Here is a 21,422-nt window from a genome sequence, read left to right as displayed (position 1 = left end):
TAGCACTAGGGTTCTACCTAAATCTCAAATTTTGTGTGATTTTGTGAAATAACATGAATTGAAATCATAAGACCAGAGTACATAGTATAGATTTTAACTCAAAATATATGTTATGATGGACAAGACATTCATTTTCTAGGATCAGCTTTCTTATTAGAAAAAAGAAATGGTTTGGACTATGTAATATATATGGTACCTTGCACTCTTAATTTTGTGATACTATGACAGTATATTGTGGGCCAGTCCTAAACTAGGACAGTCTAACTACTTAGGTTTGAGATTAAAATGCAATAAAGTATTCATGCATCACAAAATGCAATTAAAGTTATCTTTACTGATAAAAGATTGAAACAATCAATTTTAAATAAAAGCAAAAAGGAAAAAAAAAGAAAATTACCCTCCTGCTCCATAGTCACTATAACCATCAATCAGCTAGCTCAAGAAAGCATTCCCAAGAGGGCAGAAAGAGCTCAGGTAAAACTTTTGACACCAATTCTTATTTAGCTAGGTTTTTTTTTTTTAATATTTTGGATAGCAAAGTAGTTAACCACCCCACTCCACCTCCCCCACCCCAACCTCCTTAGATAACAAGCCCAGCACATACTGCTGTATTCAAAGGGCAAAGAAAATTCTTCCTTCCTTAGTGGAGAGGGACTGGCTATCTGTTCATAGAAGAGACCTAACATTTGATCTTCTTCATTTATCCTCATTGGCCTTTTCTGGATTCTTTTCAGTTTATCATTATCTTTATTAAATTCTACTACCCAGAACTGAATACGATACTTCAGATAAAGTCTGACAAGGGCAGAGTACAATGCAATGATCATCCCATTTCTGGAAGCTACACCTCTCTTAATGTAACCCAGAATCACATCAGTTCTTTTTGGCTGCCAAATCTCAATGCTCACTCATATTATACTTACAATTCACTAAAATAAACAATCTTTTAAAAAACTACTTCTGCCTTGCCATACCTCCTCATCTTACACTGTTGGATGCTGACTTTTTGTACCCAGGTGTAAGATGTTACATTTATCCCAACTGAATTTCATCTTGGTACATTCAGACCAGTACTTTAGGATGTCAAAGCCCCTTTAGATTTTGATTCAATCATCCAGTGTACAAAATGCTCTCTTTGGCATTCAAAACCCTTCGTAATCTAGCCTCTTGCTACCTTTCCAGTCTTCTTATACCTTACTCCCAGACACATACTCTGATCCAGTGACACTAACTTCCTGGCTAATTCACGAATGAGACACTCTATCTCTTAGTTCTGGGCATTCTCTCTGGCTGTTCCTTATGCCAGGAACACTCTCCATCATAAACTCTTACTACTGACCTCTCTAGCTTCCTTTAAGTCTCAACTAAAATCCCACCTTTTATAGGAAGCCTTTACTGATCCCTGTTAATTCTATTATATCCTTCTGTTAATTATTTCCTGTTTATCCTGCATTTAGCTTGTTTTGTATCATTTCTTTATGTGGTGTCTCCCTCATTGGATTGTAAACTCTTTGAGGGCAGGGATTATCTCTTGCCTTTTTTTTAATCCCCAGAGTTTAGCACAGTGACTGGCATACAGTAGGCATTGAATAAGTGTTTATTGATTGATTGTAGCTATTCTTCTCAGCATTGTTTCATGTGCAGTTGGATGGACGTGTTGTCTATGCCTTTATTCAAGTCAATGATAAAAGTGTTAAAACAGCACAGGGCCAAGAACAGATGTCTGGGCTCCTCTACTGTAGACCTCCAGTCACGCTGCACTGAACAATTTACAACTACTTTTTCAGCCTGTTCATCCATCTAATTCTGATCCAGTCTTTGTGCACTATTATCTGGTCTATATCATCTCTATCTCTACAGGAATATCACTCAATGCTTACTCAAAAGCTATGGGGTAAAATGGATAAGCTATATACAGAGCATTCCTCTTACATACTAGTTTTGTTATCCTGCCCTGACCTTTTCTTGATAAAGTCATATAAAATTTTCCTAATTACTACTTCCCCTTCTATATATTTGTCACAATCTCTTTAATATATTGTGTAATTTCCCAGGAATCTAATTTTAGCTCACTGGCCTATAGTTAGTTTACAGACTCTGTTATCTTCCCATTTGGGGGGAGGAGGAGAACATGAGATTTGTTGTTTTCCCATCAGTTTTTTAGCCTTGGAGAGGCAGGGGAAAAGTCATACTGCAGTTGCAGATTTTCTCATTCAGGTGTCAAGAGACGTGGCACAAGAAGGAATTAGTGAAGTCTTTCAACAATATGCTTCTGGAAGAGGATGGAGTCGCATAACTGAGCCTCCTAGAAAAGAAAACTGGGGTTTCTTGGACAATGCTGTCTGCCTGGAGATTTCAAGCTTTAGAGAGGTACTGGTATAATTTTTAGACCAAGAGTTGACAGTTATATAGAAAACCACTGACTGAGTAGTCAGAGTTCCTGAAATCTCAGCCCTCTGGGTATAGGTATGTGTCAAGAATTCTTAGACTGAAGAAACTGGTTGAAGCTATCTTCAATCTTATTAATGAATGCCAATGGGCACATTCACACACATCTTAGGGAAATGCAAAGTCAGGAACAAAGATTCCTCAAGCAGATCAGCCTCCCTGATCTACATAATAAATTTTGAAGAAGTATTTATATTTCAGTATTTTGGTTACATATAGGGAATAATTTATAGACAGGAAAGCCACTGATCACTTGATTAGGGGGTTCTGAAAGAAAGTGTATTTCTCTCCTTGCTTGAAATATTTAAAAAAAATTTTATTTGTACAGAATAAATTATATATAGTCCTAACTAAGGATTTAAACAATGCATGACTTCTCAGAGTCCTTTATGGCTTTCCAATTTCATGATTTTATGCTTAAGGTATAGGAGAATTTCTGAGAAGTCAGTTATTTCAAAATTATGTAAATGAATAACTTTGGAGGACATATTGACTCAGATAGGGAATGAAGAAATAATATTCATATATCAATATTTGATTTGGAGAAAAAAGTCTTTAAAAAATAAGATACAATACAAATTAGATATATTGAGCTACATTACGGCCAGGGCTAGAAATTCTACTTTATTATCACATCAATCTAATTGATAATAAAGGTATATAATCATGCCTTTCTATAGAAACTCAATTGTAAAATCTATTTTTAGATGCTTTCTACTGAATAATCATGATTTAGAAACCCCCACAGGCACCTGCTCTTTTCAAGAAGTTGCACAATAGACTATGTTGTCTAAAATCATTATCTATAACTGCCATTTTACCTGAGGCTGTCAGTCTGTGCTCACTCAATGTTTAGAGATAGCATCTAATTTGCACCTGAAGGCAGATTTAGGTGAGTAATACTTACTGACATGAACCCAGAGTGAAAGTAAGAGTGAAACTAAGTTATGTGTTAGAAAGAACATGATTTGATTCTTGCTTTCTTATTCTCAAAAAAAAATAGTATTGTATTTTATAATTAGACATATTTGATATTATTACATCAAAGATCCTTTACTGAATGCTCCAGTAGATAGTTATAGCATACACATTATTTTAATGTGCCTTTTTTATTTTGCTGCTTTTCTTACAAATTTTCAGTAGTAGTATTGATGTGCATGGGTGGAAGGGTTTAATAGTAGAAGAGATGCCTTTTTATTATCTCTGAAAAAAGGCAGGCATATTTCACACTATAGGACTCCTAAAGGAAGAGTTGCTGGTTGTTGTTTTGAGCATAAAACAGACGAGTGAATAGTGTAATTTCTTTCTAAGTGATTGCTGCCTTAAGTATTACAATGGACCCATAACACGTAGAGTAAAACACGATCACAAGACATTATCGTAATTCTTATAAATTGCAGTAACTGCAATCTAGCAGACTGAGAAATTACTGTCCTTATCACCCTAAATACTGTTACTACATTTATATCACACCATCTCAGAGATGGAAGGGACCTCGGGGGCTCTCTAGGCCAAACTGTTCATCAACCAGAATCCTCTCCACATCGCATCTAACAAATGATGACCTAGTCTTTTTTGGAAGATCTCCAATGAGAAGAGCTCGCTACCTCAACTTTGTTGTGCTTTAACTGTTAGGGAGCTTTTTCTTATACAAAGCCTAAACTCACCCATTTGCAACTTTCACCCATTACTCTACAGCACTTTGTGGTTGAAAATTAGAAAGTGCCTTTTGGAGAACTGAAATATATCATTTTATCTTTACTATAACCTTATGGTATATATTGTCAAAATAATCTCTATATTTATAGATGCGTGCACTGAGACTCAGAGTGGTGAAGCAACTTGCTCAAGGTCACACAGCTAATCAGTAGTGAACCAAAGACTGGAAACTGACTCTAATAATAATACTCTTTCTACTACACTAGTTTGCCAATTTAATGGTGGATTTTTCTAGATCCCATTTTGGGGGAGTGAATCTTGACTGAAATTGTTATTTTAGTAGGCCTGATAATTCCTATCTGGCATTTTCATGTAGTTTCTCTAATAACCTTTCCAGGGCTATCAGTAGGGGCAGGTTAGAAAAAGTCTGTGTTATTCTATGCCAGAGCTTACAAAGTACCTGTACCATGCTTATTAATTTCAATATGTTACTACAAGTGTAAAGGGTCTATCATTCTTGTATATCAACAGTTACAAGACGCCAATAAATGCACACCGTTTTATAATAAGTAGCTGAAATGACATTCAATAAGTATTAAATCTTCATGGGTTAATTCATCCAGTTATTTATATTGATCATGCTCAGTAGAATTTATTGATATTACATATTCACCACATAGGAGTCCTTAGCTTTGCAACATCTGGCTCAGTCTACCCTTCCAATGAAATCTCCCACTGCTGGGTCATGCAGTTTCCAACCTCTCTAACATACCTCAGATTTACTCACTTCTGCCTTTTCTCTCATCATTCCACACACATTGAATAAGACAGACAGATTTTGGCTCCATTTTTAACACCATTCACAGGCACAGGAACAAGAATAGGCTGGACCACAACTTATCCAACCTACTTACATACAAGTTTGGCTTAGATACCTTCTGAAGCCCCTTCCATCTTTGGGAATTTATGAGTCTTTGAGTCTAATTTGATCAGAATGAGGGTAGGAGGGGCATCAAAGAAATGAGTCAAAGGCTAGCTACAGGGAAGACATGGACATATAAAATGAGATTTGAATATAAAACACCCTCTGAGAGGCACCCAGGTTTCTATGACTAAGCAAAATACAATCATCATAAAACCAGGAGCTGCTTTGCTACCATTTTAGAGCCATAGTAGCTTAAATGAAATAATGTTTGTAGATGACTTTGCAAACTTGGAGAGTTAAATAAAGATTATTTATTTTTAGTGAAGTTCATTGAGACCATGTGGAGAGCAGAAAGTCAGTCAACAAAAACTATTCAGTGCTTACTAGGTGTCAGACATTGTTAACCAGGTATGTCTGCCCTTAGATCCAGATAGGCTACATTATCCCAGTCAATTTCTGTCCTGCTGTCATTGACTTCTTCCAATGGAATCTCCAAACTGGAACTCTTGTCCAAAATCCATGCTGTCTTGTCTAATTACAGACTACTATATCTAGCTGGCTGCAGACCCAGCCAGACTTTTTCACATCAGCCACCTTCCATCTTGCTTCTGTACCTTTATAAAACTCTTCCTTTCATTTCTGGCTTTGAAGAATGTAATTAAAGCAACACTACCATTGCTCTAGAAACGACATGTCAATGAATTGCCTATTGTTTCACTCATCATCTCTATGATTTCCTAGACCAGAGTGCAGTTCCCTGGCCATCAGTCTTCTCTATGTGTTATCTTCCCCCGTTAGACTGTAAGCTCATTGAGAGGAAAGATTTCCCCACTTTAATCTGTGTCCCCACAATATCTGGCACGTAGCACCTTTTCCCCCTATTCTTTCTGTGGGAAAAAAAGTAGACAAAAAAGAGCAATTTTTTGTTCTCCCAAAATTGATCGGATAATGGAGGAAAACTTGTTCCTCTCTCCAGTAAGATGTTAGCAAATTAAAAGACTATTAAGCTAAGGGTAAGGGAGGAAAGTGGTTCATAGGTAGTAGGTTTACATTTAAGCAAAGCCTCTTCCAGAAGAAGAATAAGTCTAGAATTTAAAGGTATCATTGGGAGGTTATCAGAGGATTAACTACTTTATATTAAAGTAACTAGAAATTGATAACAAAAAGAAACAGTGGTAGGAAGCCAAGACACTTGAAAAATGTCTAGGAATTGCTTTCTTAAGCCTTATTTCAATCAGTATCTTATTACTATAACCTTCCTACATGATACATTAACATGCAGAAACATAAATATTATTACCTACATAACCTCAGGCAAGACATTTTACTTCTCAGGCCTTCTTCTCAGCTGTAAAATGCACGAGTAGGACTAGATGTCTCTAAGGTGTCAGCCAGCACTTACATTCTGTGAGCTTGTTAGTGTTTACTATCTCAAACTAGAGACATGAATCTCCTGGGGTACTATCTGGGGCTTGCCTATTAAATCAGAATCAAAGTGTTCTCTGTCCTCTGGTCTCTTTGCCATCTCCTTTATCTTACTTATTTTTAACTTCTCTTTTCATTCTTTTTCCCCCCTTTCACATGGAAAAGCCTCTCATTATCTCTCACAATGGAAGTTTATCACTTCCTATAGGATCAACCTCAGGGTTCATAGCCTCCTAAGAGACATCCTTGATAAGTTCCTAATCATGAAGATCATTTTTTTTTAGTTCAGCACATCAAATCAAGTTTGTTCTCCAACATCCTTGCTGTTCTTCCCTAGGTGTTTTATATAGGCATGACTCACCTCCATAAGTTGGCTGCAAACTTTACAGTAGTGAATGAAGTTTGATGTGTCAAACATCACAGTGTCTTCTACCTTGTAATATGTCTGCCACAGCACTTCCTGCAATTCATTTTCTAGACCCACTAGACCCTCAAGAAATGTTGCTGAATGAATTAATAATGTGCTGAAGAATTCTTCCCGGGGGCATATAATCATTTCTTAGTTACTATACTTAGTAAATTGTTATTGTCATGCATATTTTTTTTAAACAAATGGCTCATACCAGGTCGGCTTAATTCTGATTACCTTTTACAGGCAGAATTTGAATTATCATGAGTTCAGAAAAAACGTTTTTTTTTTTAAGCCACAAAAAGTAAATCTAAAATATTATGTTAAGAATCTTGATCTATTACAAATAGGGAATACGTGGAGTGGAGAGTCAAATTAATATTATTTTAAAAGTAACTTGTCTCAAGTCTATGCAGTTTTCTAATGAAACTATAACCACTATTCATGAATATGCTCCCAGCTGGGTATTTTCATTGGCTATGTCCTACGTCTAGAAAGCTTTTTCTCCTCATCTCTGCTTCCTGGCTTTCCTGTGCCCCTTCACATCCTAGCTAAAATCCCATCTTCTACAGGAAGTCTTTCACAATTTCTCTTAATTCTAGTGCCCTCTTGTTGATTGTTTTCAATTTATCCTCTATATATAGCTCATTTGTACATAGTCATTTGCACGTTGTCTCTCCCATTAGGCTTTGAGCTCTTTGAGCAATGACTGTCTTTTGCCTCTTTTTGTATCCCCACAGCTTAGTATGGTACCTGGAACATGATATGCATATAATAAATGTTAACTGATTGATTTTCCTACTGTCTAATAAATATTATCTCACAGCAATGTAAATTGGAGCTTCAAGTCCTTATCTATCAGGACAAAAATTTAAAACAAAGACTTCCTTTGCCTAATTTTCTCTGTAATTTTTAACCTCTTATGATGAAGTGTAGAATTCATGATCAATGACAACTATTTCTAGGAACTATTTTATGTACCGTTTGTCATTGCCATTATATATTCTGAATTGTTAAGTACATAAATTGCTGCTTACATTCACTCTTTCACAGGTCAGTTAACAATGGTATAATATGGGAATGATGAAAGACATTGCAAATGTATATTCACAGCATCAGAGAATAATCAATTTAGTGTAATTGGTATATGCATAAAAAACATTTCTGTCTAGATTACATCTCAGACCTTCACTTCATTCATTTTAGGGTAAAGGACACTTCATTCCTGTGACCTCATATAACAAAAATACTTGTGATTTACTTAATATTTCTTCAGTTTGTGTCCAGGCTTACATAATTAGCTTGAAAAAAATCCATAAAATTCATCTTCTGAAGATTTTCAACATAAAAAATCAAATATTTATATCAAGATCTAAAATTCAAATTCAATAAAATTAGTAATCATATTTATTATTTAATTAGTAATTGTCACGAAATATAATTACAAATAATCAGGAAGAGTTGGATTTATTCTAATAGATTTTTTTATCATTGAAATGACACCTGCTTCGCTGGAGGTGAGATTTGAACCATGGCCTGACTCCATGTACAGCACAGTGTAGTACAGCTAGTATTTACTAAGCACCTAATACGTGCCAGGGACTGTGCAAGGAACTGGGCAAAAGATAGTGCCTGCTCTTGAGTAGCTTATTTTCTAAGAGCATATAATCCTTTATACTAATACTGATTCTCAAAGTCAGTTTAATAATAAGCAGTGTTAGGCACATACTTAGGTAGGACAAGTGGTCCACATGTATATAATCACACATAGTGAAAGGATTCTAGGAAAATGCCTCTGCCAAAACATATCTCCTTACCCATCTATCACATTGTCTCTAATTGCACCATTATATTTCAATCCAAGATTCACATCCATGTCTCCAGGTGCCCTTCTTTTAAATATCAGCCTGGTCAAGATATAGGTGGCATATTACCCAAGAAGTACAGAGAAAAGATCGTCACAGTGGTTATAGTGTTTAGAAAAGAAGCCTCTTCTAGAGGCAACAAAAAATATAGGAAGGGTGAGAACCTTCTGTGTTGAAATGTGTTTTTGTCACAACACATAGACAATAAGCTTTCTGAAGGCAAGGGTCAGGGTTTATCTACACTTTGTATGTCCCATAGCACCTAACACAATACTATAGGCTAAAGATACTTAGTTCTTGAAACTATTTCTCATTTAACATGATTTCTGGCCTTTACACTATTCTGATTGTAATCCTCTGCATATTTTGTAAAAGATTGTCAATGTCTCTTTTATATTATGACAACAACTGATTATTATATTTTAGTGCACCTTCACAAGGGCAAAGTACAGTGAGATTCTCATTCCTAGTATAATAAATACAATATTTTAATGAATGCTGCTTTTTATATCACAGTCATGTCACATTATTGACATATTGAGATTACAACCAACTAAAACTCTTATGTTTTATTTGCAGTATTCCTAAATGAACTTTACCATATTCTAGTTGATTTATTAAAATCTAAGTATAGGACTTTGCATTTATGCTTGTGAAATTTTACCTTTTTGGATCCAGTTTACTGTTTTAGCCTCCTGAAATCCTTTAAGTTATGGATGTAATTATCCAATATATTATCTATATGAGCTTTATGTTATTTAAAAATTGATATTAATTCCTTCTGTATTTTACACAAGTCATTGATAAAAATCCTAAAACAAGATAGGGCCAAAAAGTGATCCCTGTAGTATGCCATTGCAGAAAGGTCTGACATCAATCCATTAATCAACAGTGGGGATATGTGACCATTAATCCCCTGATTTGTTAACCTTAAATAACTTGTCCCCAAAGCAATCATACTGTTTCTGACTTGTTCATTTCTTTAATCTGAACATACCCTTTTCCTCACCCTTTTTATTTTAAGCATTTTTATAAGCCAAGGCACATTCTGTACTTTCACCAATGTAAGATAATTCTCCATACTATTTGTCCCTTTATTATTATGTGTACCTCCTTTCATACTATGTACAGCTTTTAAAATCTGAGTGTATCAGATTTTACTGGAGAGCTACAACTGTTTCTGTATGTGCTCTTTTTCCTCATCAACATCATTTGGACATGAATATTTACGACTTTACTGTTGAAAGCCTCCCATGCCTTTTAGGCTACTTCCTTTTTGAGAGTCTTGGTCATTGAATCATACCTACAATTCCCCAAAATTTTGCAGTTCTGAGTTGCTAAATTATAGGATACAAATATGAATATTCCCAGAATTCTCCTCATTGCATATTAAGTATTCTGAGATGACAGTATTATATTATCTCAGGGTTCAAATCATTTCCACATCACCAACTACATTTCCTTTGTTTGTCTGAATTAAATCCCTTGTTTCATGTATTTTCTGAGAGATGACATTTTAAACAAAGTTAAGAATATATCATATGCTCTAACTTTAGAGGGAAAACACTTCTAGCTAATGTCTACATATTCAAAATTCACCATCAAAATTATTACTTGCTGTTATGAAAGTTTTGTAGTCTATATTAGAAGTAATTAATCAACATCTTCCATTTGACCTATATTACACCATATTTACTTTTCTCTCTGCTTATCTTCTCCAAATGTATCCACCATGCTTCCACCATCAAATTGTAGATTACCATACATGCATCTCTAATTTTTAGCATGAAACTTTCTTTCAACTTCCATTCTATTCCCTAGAAATGTGCCAACAAAAAGAAAAAAAAATACACAAAGGATCTTATGATGAAGCCAAGGAATCTATAAAATACTTGGTTTAATTTGTCAACTTTTTCTTCTTTCCATGAAATGGAGGATAGAGGGGAAAATTAGGTGATGTAGTTAATGAGACTAAAAAACTGGAACTTAATGAGAAAGAGAGACATAAAGAAACAGAGGTTATTTAACAAAGATTGTAATGACTTATGGTGTAGAGGTTATTCTTCTTCAGGAATAGTTTTGATGAGATTATTTCTCCCAATTCTCAATCTTATAGGATTTCAGTATAAGCATAGCATAAGCAACAACAAATTAATTATATATTCAATATAAATATATCTGACATATGATCAGCCCAAAATCACATCCTAAACTTGAGAAAAATCTTGAGGATACCTAAAGGGGTTAGCTTGAGGGTCAAATAAGTCAAAAAGTGCTTAAGCAGCAAGCTTTACTACTTATGCTTGACTCATATCATTAAAAACAAGTCAAAGACAGAATACTTAAAGATTGAAGTGGGTGATCACTTTGATTCTAAAAGACCTGGCTTTATACTTGGATTTCTCATATGAATCTCATCTTTAGATTTGTTTTTACTTCAATTATAAGAGACATTCTGTAAGTCATAAGGCACAGATATAGCCAATGACTTGAATATATAAGTAACACGTATAATTTGAAAAGATGAGCACTGTTTTCTATAACTGGCCTGAAGTAGTAAAGGGATAGATTTTAATTTTAGGAGTAATATCTTTGAGTCAGAGTCAAATAGGAATGTAATTAATATATGTGCTCTGAAAACTGATCTAAGAACACCACTAAGACTCAATCCAAGAGAATAGCTGAAAGAGAAATACTTTTCAGAGGTACAATTTAGTTAGATTTTTCACCAATCTAAGTGAGTTGGTGTTAATATATTCTTTCCCGGGTTCTTGTGGTTAGGTTAGGATCTTGGGGGAAAAAATGGTTTCGATATTTCTTCCTTAATCTTTGGACCATTTCTAAATGGCCAATGACTCAATAAAGATATATGTGAGAAAAATACCTTAAAAGGATAATATATGATTCATTAAGTTATGAAATGCACCTTTAATTTAATTTTTTGGCATAAAATTCATTTTGCACAAAATAAATTTCCTGTTTCCCCAAATTTAGAACAAGTCAAGTAATGAGTGAAGTTAACCTTTACAAATTACTACTGAAGATATTAAAGTAACCAAACTTTGGAAAAACATTAGATGGTAACATTCTATCTTTTAACATTTGTACACCAACTTTAAAACTAATGATGTATTTGTAAATTAAGAACTGAATCAAGAGAGGTGGTACATGCTTGTAATCCCAGCTATGGTTTGCTTGGAGACCAGTAGATCTCTTGAGCTCAGAAGTTCTGAGTTACAATGGTCTAAATCATTCAGTTGTCTGAACTGGCATTAGTTGGCATTAGTATAGTAAGCCCCTGGGAATGGCAGGCCACCAGAGTGGCTGAAGATGAATAAATCTGCCCAGGCCAGAGGAAGTCAAAGCTCCCTTATCAATCAGTAGTGGTATTAGGGCTGTGAATAGCCACTGAAGTTTCAGTTTGGGTGAGATAGGGAAGGAGACCTCGTCTTAAAAATGAGAAATGAACATCATTTTGAAGTGAAGAAAATGACAAACATTTGCCTCAAATAACAATTTCAATTTGGAAAGTGAATCAGACAATAAACAATAACCCAAATGAGAGAAAATCATCACTAAAAAAAAGTAGATGGAAAGTTGGGGTGAACAGAGGGAAAAAGTGAATATAGAAACTTCATTGCCTTTTGGAAAGCAACATACATTTCTCTCTCTTTTAAAATTATTTTTATTTTTATTTTTATTGTTTTGTAACATATATTTCTTACGGAGATGGAAGATAGTATTTGCCCCAGGCCATATTCTCCCTCTGCTATTTTATCAATGCTCCTTTCATCTCTCCTCAAAATCTCTTGGTTTTCCCCCTGATTTTCTTTTCTTTTATATGAAATTCAATGGATCTGAAATCTCAGCAAGGTAGGCACATTCTCCCATAGCACAAAACACAACAGATCCACAGCTATCCTTTCATGCCGTTGTCCATTTTCTCCCATAAATACTCCACAAAGCACCCACCCAATTTTCTGAACACAACCAATCTCTCCAGATTGTCTTGACATTATTCCTCTTCTCAAATATTACTCCCTTTCATAAACTCTGCGATGCAGTCAAATTGGCCTTTTCCCTCTTTCTTACAGATACTTTCCACCCTTACTTCCACCTTACAGACTATCTTCCTTTTAAGACAAAGGTCAGGCATCATCTCCTTTGTGAAACTTTTCTTGATCCAATTGAAAGTGCCCTCTTTCACAAAGATACATTGCATTTAAATAATTTGAACATATTTATATTTAGTCACTTTACATTTATATTTATGGTATATATATTTCTATGTGTATTTATTATCTCTTCCATTAGACTATTAGCTTTTTGCAAATAGGAATTGTTTTATTCTTTGTGCTTCTACCCCCAGGCACAGCAAGTGTCTGGCACATAGTAGGCTCTGAATAAATATTTACTGATAGTGACTGATTGAACTGCAGCCATAGAGCATGCTGGAAGAATGTTAAAAAGGACCATAATTTTAGAAATAGTCTTGGGGTCACTAAAAGCACTGAGCAATTTCCCAAAAGCAATCTAGTCCTCTCTCGATCTTCTCTTTAATTCTCAGTTCATTTAATTGTTTTTTCTACAAAGTCTGTCCAAAATATATGTATTGATAGATTAGCTTTTTAAGCCATCCATTCAACTTCATATTACAGCTTGGAGGAGAGCCATCTTTATTTACTTTTTTTTTCCTTGTCTGGATAGTTAGGCTGAAAGATTAAGAGTGATTTTGATTTTCATTTATGAGGTTCTACAGTGTTTGCTTGATGTATAAGCATATATAATATCAATATACGTATAAAATTTATACTTCATATATCAAGTATGCTTCATGCATAACATTCTGTTACCACCAAAGATGATTATTACCTTTTATAGAGACTCTCTATTCCAGTCCAGTGTGAACTGGATACCCTCAATAATAGTAATAAACACTTTCTGGAAACATGAAATTCCTTATTTATTTTCCCCTTTTCTGATATTGACAAGAGGATCATTAAATTATTTTTATAACTTCAAGGAATATTATATTTTAACATGTGCATAGGAATTATCTCATGAGAGGAAAACCTTTAAGGAGGCATTTTACTCTACTAAATCAAATGCTTTTTACAGTCCAGAAAAATACAAACACAGTGGCATCTTCTATTCTTTTCCCTTTTTGTTCATAATGTGATTATAAAGATGGCCAGCTATAGAATATTACTTTTAGAAACTTGGATGCCTTGGGTTATATTCAAAAAGTCTTTTTACATTTGGAAACTAGACATATCAGTTAATAGTAAGTGATATTTTCTCGATGACATTTTTTTTTGCCAGTAATCAGGTCCATAATTTGCTCCAAGTGTTTCTATAGATGTTCTGAGAATAAATTTCTTGATACATTCCAAACTTTGTAGCATCCAGCAGAGATAAATATACCTTACCTATCCAGTCAATTTTCTAATATTTTGGATTTTTTAATGCCATTTTAATTTTTTCATGTAGACCAGGAGGGACTATGCTATAGAGTCCAAACGTGATAGATTCACTGTTATCAAGGGAGAAAAATTATACATCTTTTCAAATTTTTGTTCCTTTGTTTTATTTCTTCTAATTGTATCCATACATGCCATAGGGATCATCTGGCATAATAGAGTTCCTTGCCAAAGTTTCCAAAAATTGCTTTCCATTCACCAACTTCACCATGTTTAATGAGGCAATATTGCTCAGAATCTTCCTTTATACTTCCTCATAGGATTTTGCAGGTGAGTTTTGCTTACAAACCACATTGCCTTTGGCTGCTATATTTTTAAAATTTTTGTGCTTATCATCCCTAATGTCATCCCATCAACATTAACTTTTAAAGTTTTTATAAGAAAATTGAAGAATCCTATCAATCATTAAGATGTATTGTACATAATATAACAAATACAATTATTTTTAAAAGATGTTGCATTTTGTATGGAGAAAATATCTTCGGTATTGACTGACTCAGCTACTGATATTTTGTTTAGTTCATGTTGTCCTAATTTTATTTATTTTAGAAGTTTTATTAATACATTTTATGTATACCATAATCACTTCAAAATATGCTCTGATATATCCCCCTCTCCAATGATTCTTTCTTTGTAACAAAGGTAAAAATTTTCAAAAGTATAGCAAAAATACTTGCTTCACATAGCAAATGCAACACATTTATAGTTCACTCCTCTCTTCACCAAGAGAAGGAAGATATATTTTATCATCTCTTGTCCTGGACTGTTTGATTTAATTTTAATTATAGAGTTTTATCTAGTTGTTCTTTCTCTTTAAAAATCTCATAGCATTATGTATATTTGACTTTTTCAGAATATTTCACTCACAGTCTCTTTAATCTGGTCCTTTTAGACTTTTTTTCTTCTTACTACAAATTCCACGTGTCCTTTAAAAAGTCATCCCTTTGTTACCTTATTTCTAAACTCTAGCCCCACGTTACCAATTTTATCTTGGATATTCCAAAGTGGATATCCCAGATATATCTCAAACTCATATCCAAAATGGAGAAATCCTCACAACCTATCCCTCTACTGAATTTCTTTTTTTTTTTTTCTGGCAAGGAACTGCCATTCTTCTAGAATCCCAAATGACTAACCTTGGCATTATCCTCATCTTTTCACCATCCTTTATTCCACCTATCCACTTAGTTGTCAACCCTTGTCTTTTCTAACTCCACAACATCTCTAGCATCTGATCCTTTCTCTCTTCTCATACAACTACAACCTTAGATCAGGATTTTGTTACCTCTGCCCTAAACTTATAGATGACTCTGCCTCAAATCTCTTGCACTTCAAACCAGTCTATACATAACTGTCAAAGTAATTGTCTTTAAGTGCAAATCAAACCATATCAGTCTTCTATTTTCAATAGCTCTCTATTGCCTCTAGGATAAAATATTAACTCCTCTGTTTCACTTCTAAAGCCCTTCACAATCTGTTTCCAACTTATTTTATAGCATAATTTTACATTATTCCCTATCCCCACACTGTGATATAGCCAATTTTTTGTTTGCTGTTTCTCGTATGCAGCAACCCATGTTTGGCCATATCTAGAATGGACTCCTTGCCACTTTTACCTCATATAATTCTTCATTTCCTTCAATACACAGATAAGTATCACCTTCTATGCAAGGCCTTTCCCAATCCATAGTTACCTTTATTCCCTAACCACATTTTATTTAGCCACTTTTCATTTATTCTACATATATTCATATAAGCCTGTTATCTACCTCAATTAAATTTGAATGCCTTGAGATTAGAGATTATTTCTTTTTTTTTTTTTGTCTTTCCAGAACCTAACAGTTCCTGGAACGTGGCAAACACTTAATAAAGATTTTTGGGTTGATTATTGATTACTTACTAAGTCTATCATCAATAAACAATTGAACAATTACTTATTGATAGCCTATAGCATATAAGGCACGGGACTATGCTAGGCATAGGAGGCCATGCTATTCTTCTTGTTTATAGATTTCACCTCCTTGTGACAGTTGCAGAACAAATCTGCAGCCCAAACCCAAATCTATTATTCATGTACCTTCCTGTGCAATGCATGATATCCTTGAAAAGAAGAACCAAATTAAGTCAAACGAACAAGCTCTGAGTTCTTACTATTTGCCTAGTACTATATACCAAGAGTTAGCAGTGTATATAATAGAAGCAAAAGATGCAGAAGTTACTCCCCAAAAAGAATTGACAGCCTATTCAAAAGAGATTTCTGTACATGATACAATTAGTGGAAAATAAGAAACTATAAAATCAAGTGCTAAACTCTGGTACAGATAAAAACTACTAGAGAAGGTCAGAGAAGAAAGAGAAAGCTGTTGCTATTTATGTATTCTTCAATCAGTACTTAAATATTAAGATTAAATCTCTGTGTCCACAGAAATTGGCATACACACATAATAACCCAGAGTTAACTTACCAAGTGGTTGACCTGCAATGATCCTGGCATTTTCTCCTGCCACTGCAGCCCTGGCATGTCGTTCACTCATATACTGTACAAAAGCATAACCTTTATGCACCGAGCATCCAACTATTTTTCCATACTTTGCGAAGATGGCCTCTATGTCACCTTTTTTGACAATGGCTGTGTTCAGATTGCCAATGAAAACACGGGAATTGATGGATTTGGGATCATTCTTATTAGTGACGTTGCTGGTCTGTGTTTTGCCAGTCATGGTTGTCTCACGTTGTTTTAACCCTTAAATAAAGAAAAAAAAAGATTCATATTGATTACATGGCATATTTGCCAATTGTTGAAAGCAGAAAGACAGTGTGGTGTTGTGGCTAGAGTAAGCTTATCCTCAAAGCCAAAACAGTTGTTTTAAGTCCCATTTCTGACACCTATTAGCCATGTGATCTTGGGCAAGTCACTTCTCAGTGCTCTAAGCAACTGAGAATATGGAGTTCAGAGAATGCGGCCAATGTGCATTGGTAGAGGGAATATATTCAATTTCCCAATGCCAATGAAATCATGGGTCCCATTCCTATACTATTAATCACAATAATAAGTCTTTTAGCATAATCCCAAATCTCAATGTGTTACATAACTTCTTAGGTACACACATGCATATCATATATACATATTTTATATATGTATACTATAGTTCCAAATAAGTACATCAAAATATAGGTATATGTATACCTTTATAAATATGTAGGTATACATATTGATGAATAAAATTATATGCAATTTATAAATCAATTTTAACTTTGTATATTCTATAGAAATACATTTTTAAAAAGATTTCGAATTGAATTCTCCAGAACTCACTTAGATATTGACTTCAGACATAGATTTAGATTCAGATATTTTAAAGCATTTTAAAAGTGAATTCTGTAGATGCAGTCTGAGAATGAATTATTTTCTTCTGTAGATAAAATAATGATAATGAATTAAGTTAAAATAAGGACTAGACTATACGAATGACATTATTTTTGTTTATAAGCATCAGTGGAAATTACATTATCCATAATGCTAATAATAATCATTGTCTATGAAAGACAAATTTTAAGTGACAGTTATTAATTGCTGATAATACAGAACTGAACTATATAAAATCTTTAATATCAAGAAGTTTGCAGTTTATTTTGAAAATAATGTGAAGTTTTGAAAAGATCAAATAAGATGGCTAACTCAATTATAAAGAAAAATGTTAATATAAAACTATTGAATTATTAACAAAGGATATTCTTCAAAAATGTACAGGGCTACATATATTTATTTTAATGGAATCAATCACACACAGAGACTTTAAAATATATCTAGTAGATAATATCTATATATGAATAAGAATCTGGTATGTAGTAAGGGCAGCTAGGTGGTACAGTGAATGGAGTGCTAGGCCTAGAGTCAGGAAGACTCATCTTCTTGAGTTAAAATCTGACCTCAGACTTTACTAGCTGTGTGACTCTGGGCAAATCACTTAGCCTTGTTTGCCTCAATTTCCTCATTTGTAAAATGAGCTAGAGAAGGAAATGGCAAACCATTCTAGTATCTTTGCCAAGAAAACCACATATGGGGTCAGGAAGAGTGAGACACAACTGAAATGATTGAACAACAACAAAGCATTCTATTATTAACTAGTTTATCCATTCAGCTGATAACTGTAAACAACATTTTGGATATTTGATACTTTGGGAATCCATAATTTCATCAATATGTGTACTCCCTACACCAATGCCAATTACAAACCTATTGCTCCTAATGTTGTGTAATGTTCCTTGTTTATTTATTTCCATAAATCCACCGCAAAGGATATTCTAATGTTCTGAATTTTCTGTCATTCTTTTAGTATCTGAAAGTTACCAACACCACTATTCTTATAAATCTGGCTCAAAAAAAAAATTTCTATTTGATGCCATATGAGTAAAAATCAGGGAACACTATAACTTTTTTTTTTTTTTGGCTAGACAATAGGGTTAAGTGACTTGCCCAGGGTCACACAGCTAGTGTTATGTGTATGAGGTCACATTTGAACTCAGATCCTCCTGAATCCAGGGCTGGTGCTCTATCCAATGTGCCACATAACTGCCCCCAGAACACTATTATTTTGGAGGAAAAAATGCAAATAATTCTAAAGGCAATGAAAAGTCACATAGTAGATAGAAATAAGTTACAACATGAAGTATCAATATAGAAAGCATTCTCAATGGCAAGTAAGTCTGAAAAAGTTAAGTGGATCAGTCATATAGGAAGAAGCAGGGACAAGAAATAGAGAACATAGGAACTACACTGGATCATCAAGTTATCAAGTATTCAGTGTTGCTTACAATTATCAGTTAAGTAGATACATTGATTAATAACATAATGATTACTGTATACTCAATTCTCCTACTCATGAATGGGGATGAACTACAAGAATCTATTTTACATCTTCCATACATTATTTTTACTGTTCCATATTAGTCTTTCGTCATCTACCTCCATAATGTTTTGAAAATATGTTTCCACTCTAATGTTATTCTTGTTTCCATGTCCCTCTTCTAGGCAAAGAAAGTAAGTGTTCACCATTTGAGATTACCTTTTGACTTATGCAAGGCTATGACTTTTGTTTATCAGTTAAACTTTTCTAAAATTTGCAACTGTCAAGTCATTAAGAATTTCTTTAGAGTTTGGGTTAGAGCTTCTAAAATTGCATTCTTCTCAGTTTTCTTTTTTCATATTTATATTTATTTTTATCTTTGATGTAGTCAGTTGATGATGTTACAGAAGAAAGCTGATTCTGAAAAGACTACTGTTCATATAAGTACAAGAGTACTGAACTTGCAGTCATGGGGAACTAAGTCAAAATGCAAGGACTATCCTTATTACCTTTGTGACCTAGGTCACTGACACCTTTTGGGTGTCAGTTTCCTCATGAAAAACTGGATAAGTTGACTTCTAGGGTCCATATCCAGGACATATAAGTCACAATTACCTTCTGCATGATCTGTTCACTTAACACCTCACTATATGAGTATTCCTAAAACAAAACATCCAAGTATTCCCCCAAATGATGTTTCGTGTTTTCCTTGGGCATAATGAAACCAACTGAATCAACTCCTTTATGAGCTTCTTGAAGGAGAATCTTTGAATTATACTTATGTTTAACTACAACTTTTTGTATCTTCTAGTTAGAATGATAGTAAGAAACTCAACATGGATATGCTTCAGTTTCAGTTCCTTTGGTATTTTGTTAAATTTTTGATCACTGAACAAATATTTCATATTAAGTATCAATAGTTAAATTAATGTTTCAAATATTCTAGGAACTATGTTATTCATAGCATTGTTTTTCTCCCCTTTCCTGTCACTTTATTTTTATCCCTACCCCCTGCAAAAGGTGGCTAACCAAGTCTCAAGGTTATTTTTGTATTTTGGTTAATTTATTAGTTGTCAAAGCTAAAAATTTCATTACTTCTAACTTAGAAAACATATTTTTTTGATGCTACCATATCCAAATACTATGTTTTACATTTACTAAATTGTGCTTATTTCAGTAAACACTTATATAAACACACACAGACCCATACAATAATGTTCTGATGTGCTAAGTCCCTAATAACAACAACTAAGCAAATAAAATGTTGGATTCTCAACAGATGTATCTATAAGGGCACAATTGATTAACTGCTTATCATCAGTAAACATCAGGTAAGTGATAGGCTGCCAGTTTTACATTCCACATCTATTCTAAAAATAATTATGATCTGAAACATTTTATTTCAAACTGTAATTAATGAGTATAGTACATTTTTATCATGGGACATTAGAAAATGACTTCCAGCCTTATAAACTGAATGAAAATATGCCTGAAGTTTCACTTTCTGGGCATTTAGACCAGTTGCCACTTAAGCAAAGATCAATTGGGCAGTATCAAAGTATTTCAAACTAAGTGCCTCTAATGAGTACTGAGATTATTCTAGCTTTACTAATAATGAAGCATAGATATGATAAATATTTCCTACTACTTAAGATCAATTGCATATGCTTATGTAACTATACCATCAGAAATATAATAGCTTTATAAGCAAGTATTATGCTGATGCCATTTTTTTCAAACTAGTTACATATAAGATGCTGTCAGGATAAAAAATGAAGGAGGATTTTGAAAGAGACAGACTAGACTGCTTGTTTAAAAGAAAAAAAGCTCACATTTAAAGCCATGTTCAATTCACAAGATGAAAATGAATAATGACTCAAAATGAACCAAGCACCAAAGACAAGATGAAATTTCATAGTTCTAAATCAAACTTCTGCTATTGTATATAAATCTAGCATCTCTTCCTTACATGTAAAGGGGAAAAAAAAGTCACTTGTTTTTGGACTATATAGATGTCTACTTCACAAGAATTACTGTTATAACTGGAAATGATTCCTTTGTCACCAGAGAAGGCAAAAATTAATAATGGTTACTATAAAATTCATAGTCATATGTTGCCTAGAGCCATGACCCTTTCCATGCCCATTGTGTAAATACTTCAAAGGATAATGTAATGTCATTTCCAAGACATGTAAACACTCTTTTAAAGAACAGAATTGTCAGTGAAACACTGAACTTTTCAAAATATAAAAATAATAGACTTGTTATACTAGTCAACATAGTCAATGTAGCCCAATAACCTATCTTTGATACTATCACCAAGTGAAATTATTATTGAGGTATCGTAATTCTGTTCTATACAAT

General features: G+C 33.8%; 1 protein-coding gene across 1 annotated transcript in view; it reads right to left on the bottom strand.

The window, feature by feature from the left end:
• The window catches only part of LOC114053935 (RNA-binding Raly-like protein), a 382,357-nt gene extending 365,408 nt beyond the window's left edge, over positions 1-16,949 (bottom strand). The window contains exon 1 of the mRNA XM_027877079.1: positions 16,676-16,949. Within this exon, the coding sequence (XP_027732880.1) occupies positions 16,676-16,931 (256 nt within the window). The 5' untranslated portion in view covers positions 16,932-16,949. The remainder of the gene's footprint in view (positions 1-16,675) is intronic.
• Between the last annotated feature and the right edge of the window lie 4,473 nt (positions 16,950-21,422).

The sequence above is a fragment of the Vombatus ursinus genome, unplaced genomic scaffold, assembly GCF_900497805.2.
Source record: "Vombatus ursinus unplaced genomic scaffold, bare-nosed wombat genome assembly UNPS02014812.1, whole genome shotgun sequence".
Classification (NCBI taxonomy): domain Eukaryota; kingdom Metazoa; phylum Chordata; class Mammalia; order Diprotodontia; family Vombatidae; genus Vombatus; species Vombatus ursinus.
The sequence above is the reverse complement of the archived record's forward strand: the minus strand, read 5'-3'. Positions and strand labels throughout refer to the sequence as shown.